Here is a 15,988-nt window from a genome sequence, read left to right on the forward strand (position 1 = left end):
CATATTGATTAATGCATAATAGGAATACAGAATACCATGCAAATGTTTGGATGTCTATTGTTACTCCAATCTCTGGCATTAATGACATTATAAATACAAGGAAGCAGTCCCACTTTAAGAAAAAATATGTTACTGGTCTAGAATAAAACCAGGTACTTTTACTGTAACAGAAAAGATCACTAAATATATTTGTTTTATTATATTATTAATTATTAAGCACATAAACATGTTTTGCTTTCTTAACAACAGTAGTCTCGAGTACAAGTGTTACTGATCACAGTAACTAAAATTCTCAAACCTTCTTGATTTTGCTGTTGTACAAACACTGTGTAATACAACTGGTCCTTTGGTGTGCAGGACTTCTCAACCAAAGTGTGCAGAGATCAGAAGTACATTACAGCACATTTTCTGAAACAAACACAAGATTAATCTAAAGCCTCTTGGATGGGTTTCTGTGTTTGTGACCTCAAGTAAAAGTAAAAAGTTAAAAAGGTAAACTACTGCTTATTTATAGTATGAAACAGTACCTGAATGGTCATTATGTATCACTCTGTCCGTGGTGTGTCTGCAGCTGGCCATGAAGCATCAGAAGGAGATGGAGCAGCTAGAGAAAAACCAGAGAGAACAGTTGGAGAAACTGGAGAAGTTCAATGAGCAGGTACCAACACTAAGAACACCAAGCAGTCAGAATATTCACTGCCAATAATGTGTTGAGAAGAAATCACTAAAGATAGCTGGTGTGCCTGCCATCATCTTAACTGCTGAAATGTCTCACCACCACATTTATTAGACCCACTTCCTGCATAAACCAAAACATCTCAGTTTATGGTCCTCTGTGCTCCACCGGGTTCTTAAGTGTAAATGGGACTGGAGCAGTTCTCTGGCTGATTTCTACGCTAGATAATAGCTGCAGTTTGTATCATTTGTGATGTAAACTATAATTAGTTTTGCAGGAAGTGTTCCACATAGCTGGTATCATAATTGCCTCAAGGGACTCTAAAGACAAACAACAATGCTGCTCCCAAAGAATAAAATACAAAGTCCATATTAAAGAATCAAAGTCTCGACTGTCCTTTGACAGCAACATCATAGCAGCTGAATTGTTAAATCAGTATAACAGTTTACTGGACAGTATCTCTGTGCCCTACATGTAGTACATGCATACTACAAATATGGGTCTCATATCTCCATCTCTCCATTTTATTTTGCCATCTGCCACACTCCGTTACCTGTACATGTCTTACATGTATGCACATATTCATTTGTTTTTAATATGATTTGCTTCTTCCGGCACAGCTTTTGAAATCACACCATGCAAACAAACAGGTTCAAGGTAGGCACCTTCATCTCCCTCAACTCTATCTCTCATACCACCTCTCTGTCAGTAGGGATCATGTTACCTTCCATCCCTTTCCCTTGTACCTCTCAGTCATGTTACTGTTTTATTTGTAAACAAATCTGCATTTTCCTGCCATTTAAATGACTACTATAATGAGCACTCTTGAGGTGAATCACCACTGAGTAAAGCAGGAAAATAGTACACGCCAGGCCTGTCTTTGAAGAGATTGCGAGATTTAATGAAGAAAGAGAGTGATGAATTTTTCTTTGTATTGTGAAATCCCATTCCCACATTTTTAGTCTGCAGCTCTCTGAGTGTCAGCAGTGCCAACTAGCAGCTTGAGTCATTTATCACTATGACTCACCAGCTATTACTAAGCAAAAACAGCCAGCTCCCATCCTGCTCCACTGTGCTTTCACTCCAGCTCATAATCATTTGCTTTCATAGTATGTGACAGTGTCCCACTGCAGACATTTTGTGGCAACCATTACACGTCACTCCTACTAAGCATGTGGTTTATATTACCTGCTAAAAGTATGCAAGGAAGAGCACTTAATAGAAGGGATTATTGCTAAGGTAGAGACAGATTTGTCTCTTAATGAGCAATATAACATTTAGAACTTACAACTCAAGATCAAACTCTGTAACAAAAGACAAAGAGTGGATCCTCTGCAACTGTTAGATATTTAGTGAGAGGTTTCATTTCTGCCTCTGTGTGTTTGTCTAACTGTGTTTCTGTCTCCTCGAAGGCCAAGGACATGCAGCAGATGGTGAAGTTGGAGGAGGAGATGGACCGCAGACCTGCCACGGTGGTGTGAGCGACTGAGACCGAGACACAAGCACACAAACACAAACACTAACACACAGACACACACACGCAGGTGCAGAAACACTCCACCGCGGATAGCTCTCTACAACCCAGAGACATAAACCCTGCCTACATCACTGTCTCTGTACATTTCTGTCATGTTCACACACAAACACACAGTAGCCCCCCCTCCCCCCACCACTCAGTTTCTGCCCCTTACCCCACCTACCAACATTATACCACTGAGCCATTGGCGCTTATCACTGTTTGACAGGGGGTTTAACCACTTATCGAGAGAGGAAACGTTACCTCGGAGACGAAGCAACACAGAGTCAGACGCGCCCCCTCCTCGCTGTATGTAGATCCAAATTTTCTATCTCCTTCAATGTTCTCTGCATCGCACGGGCAACACAAGCTGCAGCTATTGATGGACACACACACACACACACACACACACACACACACACACACACACACAAACACTTACGGGAAGTGGATATCCGTTCCCCTTTTGATTCGTTTGTTTTGGGGTTTTTTTGTTTGTTTTTTTAAATCGGTACCCGATTAACTGACAGCGTGGAAGAGGGGAGAAGAATATGTATAAGATTTAATGTCAATTCAGCACAAATGAATAAACTTTGTGAAATACACTGTATGCTACACACCAGTCCTGTCCTGAGCACTTTGTACTGTATGTGATAGGCCCTTATAACAATGTGGAAAATGTAGCAGTGCACTACTGTAGGTTTTCTGTATTTCAGTAAGAATGTATTTTTAAAAAAATCACTGTATGAAGGAGTGGCAAACCCCCTGCTGTGTCACCCATTCCTACAATGCAAGTTGTTTGACTTCACAAAGATGTATTACTATTTTTTTGTTGTTGTTCAGCAATGTTACAGCCCATGATAAAAAGGCTTGCTGAGTCAGAAGACTAGAAAGGGATCACGATTGATGGATTGATGGTCACCTTCATTGTTAAAGCCAAATAGCCAATAGATTGTGCTTCACTTTTACTTGAAAATAAAATGATTATACACGATTTTCAAGTAGTGAAAGGGAAGCACGGTTATTTTATTGTTTGTGCTCAATCATTACAAGTTTACATCTGCAAAACTCACCGTTTTATACTCCTAATTTTGGGCTCAAAATCATGTATTCTATGCAACAACAAAAAAAAAGATTAACACATACATGATTCCCTCAAAGTTTAGAGTGTAAAAAATATAGCAAATCAATCAGGACGATCACAGTAGCCAACACAAGCACAGGTAAAGATATTACAGTAATAGTAACCAAATTGTGGTTGCTTTGTGTAGCCTTTAATGTATTGATTAAAATTGTTGCATCCCTACAAACCAAGGCAATGATATTAGTAGTTACAACACGTAACTGAAAATAAGATGATATAATAAAGGGGGATGTACCAGTAAGTAAAATGTTAAGTAGGATTCAAATAGCTCTTTGCATTGAGGAGTTTTGCATTTGAAACTCTTGTGAAAATTGTGCCCAATCTGTAATAAATACAAAAATGAATCCATTCTTGGCAGCATATTAATTCTGCTGTTAGACATTGTTTTAATTGACCAGCCCATCACCATCAGACAAGAACTTTGGCAGTCAGAAGTCAAAGCAACCTCATGTAGTCGTTTCGCACTCATTAAGGCGTTGTTGAAGTGAAGTCCCTTAATAGCTTCTTGACTGCACATTAGCAAGCTCAGCTTGTAATCCTCGTCATTTTCCCAGCTGGCCTTTGGTCGGGGGAGACTGAACAATTATAACAGATCTGTAACAAAGCCTGTGACATGGCTCCAACCTACACCTATACACACCAGGGATTTCAGACAAGGCCTGTGTCCCAAACAGGTTCCCTCTAAATGTTACTGTTAATGGGACTATAGATAGCTTGAGGAAGCACTACTGTACGCAGCCCTGATGACACTGTGGGACACAAAGCCACTGCAGAGAAAGAAATGTGACTTGAAAGTACTATTATGAAGTAATCCTGTGGGTACTGTAGTATTTGTGCACACATGATCATGCCAAGCATTCACTTTGCATCGTATACCACTAATAAAGTCGACCAAAATGACAAAAGTCAGAATTCTGATAATATGAAAACACACAAAAAAATGGGGATAAGGCACCTGTAGGTGTTTTGGCCTTTTTAAAAGATTTCTTTCTGTTGTTTTATTCTGCTGTAACAGGCATAAAGGGTAGACGGGATGTTTTTGTATATACTGGAATGTATGTAGTTTAATTTACTTTTTGACCAATTGTCCTCTGTCATACAAGGGCTCACGGGACAGAGTGGGTCTGTTGGATGTTGGGGAAAGACATTTATCAACCACTGGGTTTTCCTCGTTTGTTCTTTTGGTTTCGGTTCTCCAGTCTGCCCTTACTGCACCACACACAGTATAAAGCTCTCACCACATATCTAGTGCAGAGATAAACGAGTAAAAGTGCTTTTAAATTTTATTCCATCGCTTTCAAATGTGCCACTCAGTGTCTGTTAGGAAGTTAAAATTATTTTATGACTGATAAAATGCCAAATTAAGGGGTTATTTATATGAAGATATATATAAATAAATGAATATATATATTATATATATTAGATATAATGTGTAGTTTAAGATTATTATGTTTGTTAGAGGCTTTTTTGCACTAGTTGAATGTTTCTGTTGTGTGATTACATGTAACCTTTGGCTCTCTAGTTTGTCAAAAAAAAGCAGATTATTTTTGCCGAGCAATGTCACCGATTTGATTTCCTCAGTTTCTACTGTATCTCCTCTTTGTTTTCTATTTGAACTGTAGCTTGTCAACAAACCATTCTGTGCGTGTTTTTGTATTTATATTGTATTGTTGAACTTAAAGCAATGAAAATACTGTTGTTATCCAGCTCCTTTAATACTGTTTTATAGTATGTGTACCAATAAAACCAGGTGTAAAATGGGACATCACCATGTGGCTCCTTTGTGTTGTTTGATTGATATGGTTCTGAGGAAGGTGGTTGTTATGGAGTAGCAGGAATATTTAAATTAAAGGGCTTTAAAGGGCCTTTGTGTGCCTTAACAGCAACACACATTATATTTCTATGAGAATCCATCTTTGACTCATGAAAACGTTATTTCTACTGCCAACCATAGTGTTCTGTGTTCATGCTGAGACCCGATCATTGTGTGCTGAAAGTGTCTCAAGTGGGGTCACACTGTGTCTGCAGGCCGGATTTATTGTTACCGGCCCCCGCACTTATTTCTCAAACAATGACCACTGCTGTCTAATCACAGTCAACAAGTGCAGGATGAATTCATATCCCAGATCCACTCTTGGGACACGGGCGGCTCCCGCGCTGAAGCTTCTAATTGTTATTATAAGCGAAGTATTTCCATTAGAAAGACCAACAAAGCGCGCTAATTATGTTTGCGTTGCCCGGCAACTCCGCTGCTTCCTCCTTCACTATATAAACAGGGGTGGTGGGTTTGTTTTGTCAGTATTCGTTTGGGGGAGAAGCTTCCAAATCTGCTCCACATTATAGAAAGATGACATTTCTGCGATAGGTTTTTGACCCATTTCGGAATCATGCTGAAGGCTTTGGGGAAGTCCGGTGGGCAAACAGGGACTAAGATTCTTCTGGAGGCCATGTCCAATGATAAAGTCCACCTGGCCAGGTTCATTCTGGACGCGCTGGATGGGGAAATCGTGGACTCCAGAACAGAGAGCGCACAGACCCCCCTGATCTCTTCTATCCTGCTCCCCGATAGTCAGACTCGGTATAAGTTTGTAGAGCTTCTGCTGCAGAGGGGGGCCAATGTGAATTGTCAGGACGGCAGCGGGCGCACCGCGCTCAGTTACGCCTGTGAGAAAGGCTGCCTCGATGTTGTGAAGATCCTGGTCCGGAACAATGCAGACCCGGAGATTGTGGACGCCTGGGGGAACACTGCGCTAATGTACGCCGCCGTGGCAGGACACTCGCCTGTGGTTGAGTTTTTGGTGAGAGCCTTCAAGAGGCTGGGTCTTCAGATAGACAGGCAGAATAAAGTTGGCAACTCTGCTGTTGAAGTGGCAAAGTTTCTCGGCCACACAGAGTGCATCTTCGCGCTCACCAGCAGCTCCAAGAAGGGCCGTGAGGCTGAGGGAGGCGCTCAGGGAACTGCGCAGCCGCGACTTAGTTTGACATACGGAGATGTAAATGATAGGTTTGAGAGGAAAGTTGGACATTTAGTGAACAAACTTGATGTCCCCCAAACGTGTAATCGCGTAGATTGCAAATTGGTTCAAAGCTGCACTCGGCAATCGAGGCCTCGGGGAAAGCAGAGTCAGCTGCCTTCGATGGACTCTATAGAGGAATTTGAAAGAGAGAATGACTGCTCCTCCTCGCCTGTACAGGATCTGGTCTTCTCCGGAGTCCTAACCCCTAAACCCCCTCCGCGGACTTCCGACCCTTCTCCCAACTCTAAGCATCCTAAAACCGGGGAAAGGTTGACCACCTCTGATGACCATCTCCCGCCTCTTATACAGAGCTGTTGTGAAGCTCAAAAATCTCTTTTCTTCTCACCCCGGTCCAGCAGAAACTGCCCCCAACCCAGCGCGCCCTCTGCCCTGGGCATCTTACTGACTCCCATTCTTCCCAACAAAAGTGAGAATGACCCAGGGACAGAAAGACCAAAAATGTCAGACTTCGGTGTGCGCAGATTTCATGACAGCTACTATCAGAAAAGATGTAGTCTGCCAACGAGTATCCTCAGCCCCACACCTCCGGAGCGCACACTGGTTCCTTTGCGTAAATCCAGAACCGTGAGGATGCGCGAGGCATCTCCCTGCAGGGCTGACCCTCTTCAGTTTACCGCACCAGCAGCCCCTACTTCGTCCACGACTTCATCCACGACTTTCTCGGTGCTGAGCAACAAACTCTTACGCCGATTTACCTCCCCGGAGTTTAAGAAGGACGTGAAAGAGTTGGAGGAGGCTTCGGTGTTGACTTCAGGACGGATGCCACGATCAGAAACTTTTCCTCAGAGCATAAAACACCCCCAGGTGGGCAGTAAACCCAGCATCGACAGCATCAGCTCTGTCAAGTGCGAGTTTGACTTTCATTTCAGAATGCCAAACTCTTAGAAACCACAGTGCGTCATGCGTAAAAGTATTTGCTTGTACATATCCGCCACTAGTTTAAGACTATCACGTTACCTTTAGATCTTTCTACATTAGAGAGATAATCTGTTTCACGCAGTTACGCTGCTTTTCTAAATTCACCTCCAAAATGTGTCTTGTAATCCTTACTGACCTTCAAAACTCAAATGGTTGCCTGCAAGTGATCAGAGAATCCAACAGCGTCGATGTCTAATGTTCTACAATACATCCACCCTGCAAAACCTTCTGTCGGTTTACGACGTTATCAACCGAAGTATAAAAGCTGTGAAAACGAACCTCGAGGCTTTTAACTACGACCGAGAAACCGAAAACCAATTCAAATTACTTTGCGTAAACTATGTGCGTAAAAGCCAGCACCTGCCAGTTGGATGCAGCTACACAACTGTCTAACTTCCAGTTTCAGTGTATGTGGTTGTCCCTGTGTTCAGCAGCCTTTGCCACTCCTCTTGGAGTGGGTGGGGGTTGCATGGAGGGTGGAGGGGTGAAGTGCAATAAATTATTTCACCCTCAGCATTTACTCGTGCTGTGGTATAAAATCTCTCATGTCTCTATATCATTCAGCAGTCTGTCAGTCTGTCAACTTCAATTACTGCTTTTAACGGCTGCAAACAGCGAATAAAATCTCACTATCTGAAATTAACACTGTCTAGTGTCAGTGTGTGTGTGTGTGTGTGTGTGTGTGTGTGTGTGTGTGTGTGTGCACAGTACATTTTCAGAAAGGGTCAGTATGTCATTCTGCGTGTCGTTTTTTGTTCTCCTATGGCGGGTTTTGGTTTACAGGTGAACAAATGAGAGAGAGATTATTAAGATATAATTCAGGCTTTAGTGTAATTAAGCCAATAATGCCAATAAACTCCAAGTTTAGTCTGACCTAAAATGCCATTTATGTGGGCAATTAGCGAGAGAAAAATGATGCCCTAGTGGTTCCAGTGTCAGGTTCACTTGTGTCATAACTTCTGAAGCGTTTCTCAATAACATATCTTTCTACATTACCCAACAAAGACATGTTTAATCTCGGAAGCAAATGCTAAACGATCTCGCTGCATCGAGTAATACGTATAAAAGAGGATTTCAAGTCTCCACGTAGGATGAGGTGATTTTTGCAGCACTCAGTCTCACAAACTCTCAGCTGCAACCTTGCAGAAGTGGAGTTTGAGAGAGGGAGGGAGGGGGGGTTGTCGGCGTTTCCCTCCAGACATACATCATTTCAGCCCAACCTACAGCTGCTACCACAGGGATGGAGACTACAGCATTGCGGGAATAACTGACTGCATGCCGAGTCCTTTCTTGCAAGAGACAAACTCGGCTGACGGAGTTTTTCTTTGTTGTTGTTAATAATGCGTAGAAGGGGCTCAGTCCTGCAGCTGTGACTGGGTTAAAAGCTGTCAACCTTGGAGAGGGAGGTCGGTGTGGACAGCCAGAACTCGGAACCGGCTGCTTCTGCAGAGCGAACCGGATCTCACGTCCAACCTGGAGACATTTTTTGCTGCATTCACGATGATCTGAGCGTGACTTCTGGGCGCGAGTAGAGGCATCCCTCCTCTCTCTCTCTCTCTCTCTCTCTCTCTCTCTCTCTCTCTCTCTCTCTCTTTTATTTTGTCCCCTCTTTCTCTCCCGCCTCCTCTTCTCTGTCTCTCCTTTCTTTTAGTGGGTTCAGCACAGGCTGCCCAGTCAGTTAGCCCCTTTTTTCAGCGCCGGGAAGGCTGATAGCGATGGGACGACTCGGTTTCAGCACCACGGAGAGCGCCCGACTTCTGTTTGGTAAGAATGTGCGTGTGTGTACGTGTTTGTGTGTGTTTGTGTGCGTGTGTGTTGTTGTCGTGACTCCTCACTGCAGTGAGTGTGTGAGCGCGCGCGTTCATGCGCGTGCACGTTCTGCGTGTGTCTTGGTATGACAGAGTGTATATGTGTGTTGTTCCGTTTCACCTGTTATTTCCTCCTCACATGAATATAAAAGTGCAAAGCGGATGAGTTGCAGTTCGTCACTTTCTGACGTTGTTTAGACTGCAGCCAGTAGCGTGCTGTTGCTCCCCTGATGCTGCAGATTTCAGTCTCCTGTGTTTCAAGCTGATTTTGACTTTGAAACAGAGGTGATATCCCAGTGATCGAAACATTTGTTGGACCTTCCGCTAAATCAGACCATCCTGTAACGCTGCTGTTTCTGCTGATTCTGCATGTGTTGGTACATGTGTGCATGAGTGTGTAGCCCGCCCATCTGTTACCCCGTTAACACCAATGCCCCCCCCAATATTCTATTCTGTGGTCAGGTGTGCTGGCGCTGTCCGTGGTGCTGGCGGAGCAGGAAGGGGAGAACCTGTCCGGTCTGTCTAACAACCCAGACAAAGCCATCTTCGCGGTCCGGGAGAACGGCACGACATGTCTGATGGTGGAGTTCGCCGTGAAATTCCTCGTGCCATATGACGTGATCGCTCTCAACGGGATAGACGTAAGGAATCCCCCCGTGCATTTTAATACATGTGGATGCTTTGAAAAAAATGAAACGCAGTGGCTGCTTCAAGCATGTACGCTGCATAAAATGTGGCTTTGTGGTGAAGACATTAAAAGGGTTGCCGTTGTGCGTAAAGGTGGATGCAGCACTGGGGAAATGTTTGAAATGCAAAATACTTTCCATTTATTTAAACAAGACTGTTTTTCAGTTCATTCATAAGGGAAATGTATTTTGACAGCATTAGAATTATATTTGGAAACTGCTTCTGTAGTGTGTAGTCGTGCGTAAAACGCTGACGTCGCAACAGAACAATCACCAGGAAAAGGAAACCATTTTGCGATATCAGACTTTTTTTATCCTTAATGAAACTGACACTTGTTTCTGTTTGTAAGAACAACTCATTCAAGTAATCCTTCCTGCTATGGATATTTGGTTACACTGTAAATTCGTGCGTAAAAACTCCTTCCAGCGACATCACAATCCGTAATCTGCCAACTTTCTTCACGTGCTTGTTGTATCTCTTTGCAGCTCATCACCGAGCAGGCGTCGTTCACTCTGCCCCGTGGTGCAGAAATCGAGGGGAAATGTGGGAGCACGGAGTCAGAGATCCACATCACCTGGAAGAACAACGCATACACTCTCCGCATCTACTTCTCTAAGGTGGGCGAGAACGCGGTCAATAACGCATATACTGTGTCATCACATGCAATAAAAATGATTCTGAATCATCTCCTGGGAATCCAGCATATCGCCATTAATCACCTCAACACACACACACACACACACACACACATATTTACTTTCACTTTTATTCTCATTTTTGTTGAGCGTCTTTAGTTTAAAATGTAGTCATATTTTGCTATTACAAATTGTGTAGCGGAATCATGTCACCACTGTTCTTATGTTTCGATGTAAGGGAGAATATTTTAGTTAAAGGAAATGACTTCACTCATCGTCAGAGTATATATAGACGTGGACGTGACAATGGACAGGAGCCTAAGAACATTTTTTGCTGAGTGTGGGCCAACCTGCCCTCTCCGTGCAGTGGAAAAGCCCAGACTCACACGCGCGCGTGTGTGTGTGTTGCAGGAGTTCCGTGACAAGGGCACTGAGGTGTGGAAGATTAGCAAGGTCCAGTTCGTCTACGACACCTCGGAGACATCCCATTTCATCAACGCGTACAACCGTGAGTCTCCCGCCGAAGAGAGCCTGTGTACAGTAGCCAGTCAGCACATTTCCATCCGCCTGCTGTGATCGCAGTTCAACTCAAATTTGTATTCGGCTGGAATTAGAGGGCTGACTCACGCACGATTCATGATTTACGCCCACTTGTATACAACATTTAGATTGTTTAGTGGAATTATTACATATTCTATATAGTGCCCTAAGTTCTAGTAGACCTTTAAGCTTAAAAATCTGCAATTAATAAACAATTTGTAGTATTCTTATTATTCTTATTATTCTTATTATTATTATTATTATTAGTAGTAGTAGTAGTAGTAGTAGTAGTAGTATCAATGCTATTGTTATTATTACAATCCGTTTAGTGTCTGACAACCTCCAATAAACTCTGCACATCATTTAATAAATTAAATTTCAGTTTGAGTTTTAATAATGTGATTGTCAACTTGAAATATTTTAAAGTTTTTTTTATTTCATTTTATTTTAGTTTAGAGAGTTTCTTTCATTTTGTTGTTTCTATTGCTTTTAGTCGCAGTGGAGGCAACCAAATGATATATTATATAATTATATATTATAAATGTAGCAATTTACACAAATCTTGTTTTGACAGAGGCCTGCATTGAGGCCAATCGCACACATACCTTAAAACTAGTTACATTATAATGCCTTTATGCTTATTTATTCATCACTCATCCTCTCTCTCCAGCTGGGAAACACACAGCCAGCACCCACCGCCTATCGGCCCTGGTGACCCCCGCTGGGCACTCCTTTGTGTGCCAAGCGCAGCAGACTCTCACCCTCATCTCAAGCGACCACCAGAAGGGTATCACTGTCTCCTTGTATGATATCCAGATCCAGCCCTTCGATATCGCCTCTGACTTCATGTTCAGTGAACGTAAGAACCACCTACACTTTGAGAAACGCTGCCACAAAAAGAAACTCAACCTTTGCCACACACACACACACACACACAGACTAGCTAGTGTGTCTCTTTATAGTCACACATACAGAAAAGCAGAAATGACAATCATGACGAGAAATCCTGGGGGTGAGGGTACTACAACTTGCATCGACCTCTCTCTCAGACACACACTCAAACACAGACACACATGCACACACGCACCTCTGGGGGGTTACTGCTGCAGTGTGAGGAGTACATAGGGCTGCAGAGAGGGAGACAGGGTAACGAGAAAAAAGAGGGGGAGGGGATGCAAGAGAGACGAAAGGGAGAGAAGGGTGGGGGTCATTAGGACTTTATGAGCGCAGTTATATCCTTGCCCTCAATGCAGCTTTTATAGACATACTCAATGTACCTGGCCGTCCTCTGAAGCCAATCACCTTGGAAGAATCATTTGCTCTGAGCTGCTGTAAACTAGGCTGTGCTATGCTTCACTGCCTCCCTCCTAGTGTGCATTACTGCGGTCCACAGGGAGAAACACCTTCAACTTTAAACCACATACACATACTGTACTGTGCAGCCAGTTGTGGGTTCAGGTGTTTTCCTTACCCCCTTACAGACACACATGTATGTAAAGTTGAGTGTGTGTGCACCACAAAACTAAAACACCTAAGTTAATTGAAATCATTTAATTAAATGTGGACCATTTACTCAATTAATTGATAGTCAAGCGAAGAAAATCAGTCGAACTATTTTGATAATCGTCATTTTTTTAAGCAAAAATACCCCAAATTCACTGGTTCTAGCTTCTCAAATATGAATATTATACCCTTGTCCATCATATTCATCATGCTGACTGTGTTCATTTTTCCACGTTTTGCAGCCTACAAGTGCATCACCGACCAGCGGGAACGCCTGGAGGAGACCCTCCCCCTTATACTGGGCTTCATTTTGGCCCTCATAATTGTCATCACACTCACCATCTACCACTTCCACCTGAAACTGACAGCGACCCAGCCCCAACTCCCCAGAGATCGCTCCATGTACAAGAACATGTAGTCAGCAGCAGCACCACGGCGGCTCCCCTCAGCTCTCTCCAAAGCTAACCTGATAAAAGACTTGTCTCCTTGATGTCCCAGGCCTAACACCACAGAGGAAAGGTCCCCTACGATGGACTGAATCCCTGACAGAGAAATGTGTGTAGCCTGTACTTTAGGCCCACTGGAACCACTGGAAGTTAATGGGACAGCTCGGGGCCTAGCATGGATGTAGTTGGAGGGTAAACCCACCAAAATCTAATTTACCCGGCTGCTGAATTGAATCTTAATGCCATTAATTCATAGTCTGTATTACAGTAATTAGAATTTTAATTAAAATAAAAACACATTTATGCTTTTATGAAAATATAATTGATTTTTGTTCAGATGGTTGGTGGTTGTCATCTGAAAATCTCCCACCTGAGGTTACAGCTTACTGATTCTTTTTCCTTAACATCACTGGGATTTAGTTTATTACCTCATCCATTTTTAGTCAGCTTCTCTTTCAGAAAAATTTCCAGAGCTTCTGCTGTCATTAGCCAACTGTTTGTTTTCTTCTCCTGTCTTTCTCTCACTGAAACTGCTGCTAAATGATTTCAATACCTATTGTTGGTTCTGTACTTGCTAACCTTGATATCTTTTTTGTTCAAGAGTCCCTTTTATTTTATTTTTTGAATGCAGCCATAGTGTTTCACAGTGGACAAGTCTTGTAGTGTGTGCAGTGCAGTGGCATTCAGAGTCGCGATGTTTTTGCTTTGACTTCGACAAATCTTTTCTCCACACTAATGTATGGAACATATCAAAAAAAAGGAAGCAAGAAATGCATAAATGTCTGACAGAAATTCTATACTAAATAGTGAAGAATTTATCAGAATGCCATATGAGAGTGATTATGAAAATGGAGAGAGGTTATTAAATAAAAAAAAATAATAATATGTGTATAATATTTTCAGAATCAAAGTCTATGCATAAACCTCTGCTGATGCAATTTTGTGCAGTATTCTTCTGTTCATTGAAATAAATTGCTGGAATCATCTCTACACACCTGTCCGGTTATTTCTATTATCCATCACATCACAGTGCACGCTCTTCAATCTTTCAAACCTAATAAAAAATCACAATTTCTTTCCTATATGTTGTTAAAACAAAATCAAACAAGACTACAAACGACTTTAAAATGGTGACCGATACTCCTGTCAGCGGAGACGCTGCAGGGATGAGGTTATTGATTTTGTCTTCTGAATCTGGGCCTTCGAAGGAAACGCAATATGAACAAGTCTAATTGAAAATAAATAGAGCATTTGTGCCAGCTACACCTATTTGTTGCAGCAGCGTGGGCGTCATACATCATCCTCAGTCACAGGACATCAAAGTCAAAGCCCTTAATCCAGTCCCTCACTTAGACTGGCCACGTCATTGTTGGAGATGATCTTGAAGGAATTTCATTGTGGAAAGTCAACTCAAGATGTGAGACGCCCATTCAGACCAAGCACAGATTAATCCCACTACACCTGAACCAACCGCAGCATCACAGGAGATGGTTGTAATAGTTAATGTGGATTATTATATTTCATAAGGGTAATATTTTGGTTACTACTTGATTTGTAATCTCAGGACTCAGTAATCAATCAATTATCCTTGCTACTTAAATTGAATGCAACAGTAATTTGCTTTCCACACTTTTAACTCAAAATACAACATTTTTACAGCTTTAAAGTTTCAGTGTGTAGGATTTAGAGGCATCTGGCAGTGAAGATGCCTTTTTTGAATACAGCTCAGTACAAGCATGTAGGAGAAACTACGGTGGCCACAAAACTCATGAAATACCCAAAAGGGCCTCTCTAGGGCCAGTGTTTGATTTGTCCATTCTGGGCTACTGTAGAAAAATGGCGGTTCCTCCATGGCAGAGGACATATTTCTGTACATTATTATAGTATTATTAATTAATATTTTATTGCTATAAAAATATATATATATACATATATATATATTTAAATGACATCATTATCACTATAACGTTTTTTTATTCTATTTATTTCTTCCTTACCCCACATGCTACACACACTCATATTACTCACTCGACCCTAATAACATAAACCTATAATAATAATAATAATAAACATGTCACCAATGTAGCCTACTATGTAACTAAAAATAAAAAAAGACTCAAAATAAATTTAAAAAAATACACAAACAAAGTTAGTATTTACTTTGTGTTTTTTTAAAAAAAAACTCTTATAGCTACATTTGTCACCAATAAAAAAAAAATCTATATTTTCACATGGTCAGGAAACAGTAGTGCAGCAAATATATTTCCCAAACTACAGAGACCTTAGAGTAGTATTTTAGGAAGTCTCTACAAGTATACTATATCATTATGTGTAGCAGGTTATTACACTCAGAAATCTCCAAAGCTGATTCAGAATCAAGAAATGCACCGGAAGTACCAAGGACACCTTGATGTGCTGGGGTTGCCATGACAACACACACAAGGCTACAGAGCTAACCATCGTTAGCTCTGTAGCCTGTGTGTTATTACACAGTGATTAACTTTTAACCGGTAACCAAAGCTTTGTGCTAAAATACACCTGAGATATTAAACAGCTTATACTCAAACCTTATCACCGGAAACATAAGGTAGCAGAGAGGGAGGCCTTGTATAAAGATACCAACAAGCTGCCGTTAAATTAGTCTGCTTGTCCTCCCAAAACTACAAGAAACATGGACACAATTAATTTGGAAGAACTCACCTGTTGCTGAACTTCACAAAGCCGAAATACGCTTTCCTTGTTCTTCCTCAACAGGTTTCTTTTAATGGTGTAAAATCCAGCCACACGGACAGGTTTCTCCAGCAATAGACCTTTCACTGTTACACAAAAGTCGGCAAGTCGCCATTTCCTCAACTCTAACAGTTAGCCAATTAGGCTAATAACATATCCGAGGGTAACACTTTTTACTGTCTGCCATAAAACTTGTCGTCGAAAGGGGTTCAAATCCAGTAAATGTTCAGCAAACACACACAGGTGTAACAATTGTTATTAATGAGGCCTCAGCGCCACTGAGGCAGTGCTTTATACCTTTATATCTTTATATATAACGTTATAGAAATACCTCACCCTGTATCCAG

The 15,988-nt window shown here is 41.9% G+C and overlaps 3 protein-coding genes across 5 annotated transcripts in view; all 3 read left to right on the forward strand.

The window, feature by feature from the left end:
• The window catches only part of LOC127367943 (1-phosphatidylinositol 4,5-bisphosphate phosphodiesterase beta-4), a 68,046-nt gene extending 62,942 nt beyond the window's left edge, over positions 1-5,104 (forward strand). For 2 of the 3 annotated variants that reach the window (XM_051408252.1, XM_051408251.1), the window contains exons 38-40: positions 572-658; positions 1,297-1,333; positions 2,089-5,104. In XM_051408252.1, coding sequence (XP_051264212.1) covers positions 572-658; positions 1,297-1,333; positions 2,089-2,165 — 201 coding nt within the window. In that variant the 3' untranslated portion in view covers positions 2,166-5,104. The remainder of the gene's footprint in view (positions 1-571; positions 659-1,296; positions 1,334-2,088) is intronic. The other variant, XM_051408253.1, reaches the window with a different exon arrangement.
• Positions 5,105-5,192: 88 nt separating this feature from the next.
• Positions 5,193-7,931, forward strand: LOC127367945 (uncharacterized). Its single transcript, XM_051408260.1, has one exon. It carries the CDS (start codon positions 5,724-5,726, stop codon positions 7,257-7,259), a length of 1,536 nt encoding a protein of 511 aa, XP_051264220.1. The 5' UTR covers positions 5,193-5,723; the 3' UTR covers positions 7,260-7,931.
• Positions 7,932-8,490: 559 nt separating this feature from the next.
• Positions 8,491-13,901, forward strand: lamp5 (lysosomal associated membrane protein family member 5). The gene is made up of 6 exons (XM_051408261.1): positions 8,491-9,056; positions 9,563-9,741; positions 10,273-10,404; positions 10,834-10,930; positions 11,633-11,821; positions 12,708-13,901. Exons 1-6 carry the CDS (start codon positions 9,008-9,010, stop codon positions 12,881-12,883), a joined length of 822 nt encoding a protein of 273 aa, XP_051264221.1. The 5' UTR covers positions 8,491-9,007; the 3' UTR covers positions 12,884-13,901.
• Positions 13,902-15,988: the final 2,087 nt, after the last annotated feature.

The sequence above is a fragment of the Dicentrarchus labrax genome, unplaced genomic scaffold (assembly GCF_905237075.1).
Source record: "Dicentrarchus labrax unplaced genomic scaffold, dlabrax2021, whole genome shotgun sequence".
Taxonomy (NCBI): Eukaryota; Metazoa; Chordata; class Actinopteri; family Moronidae; genus Dicentrarchus; species Dicentrarchus labrax.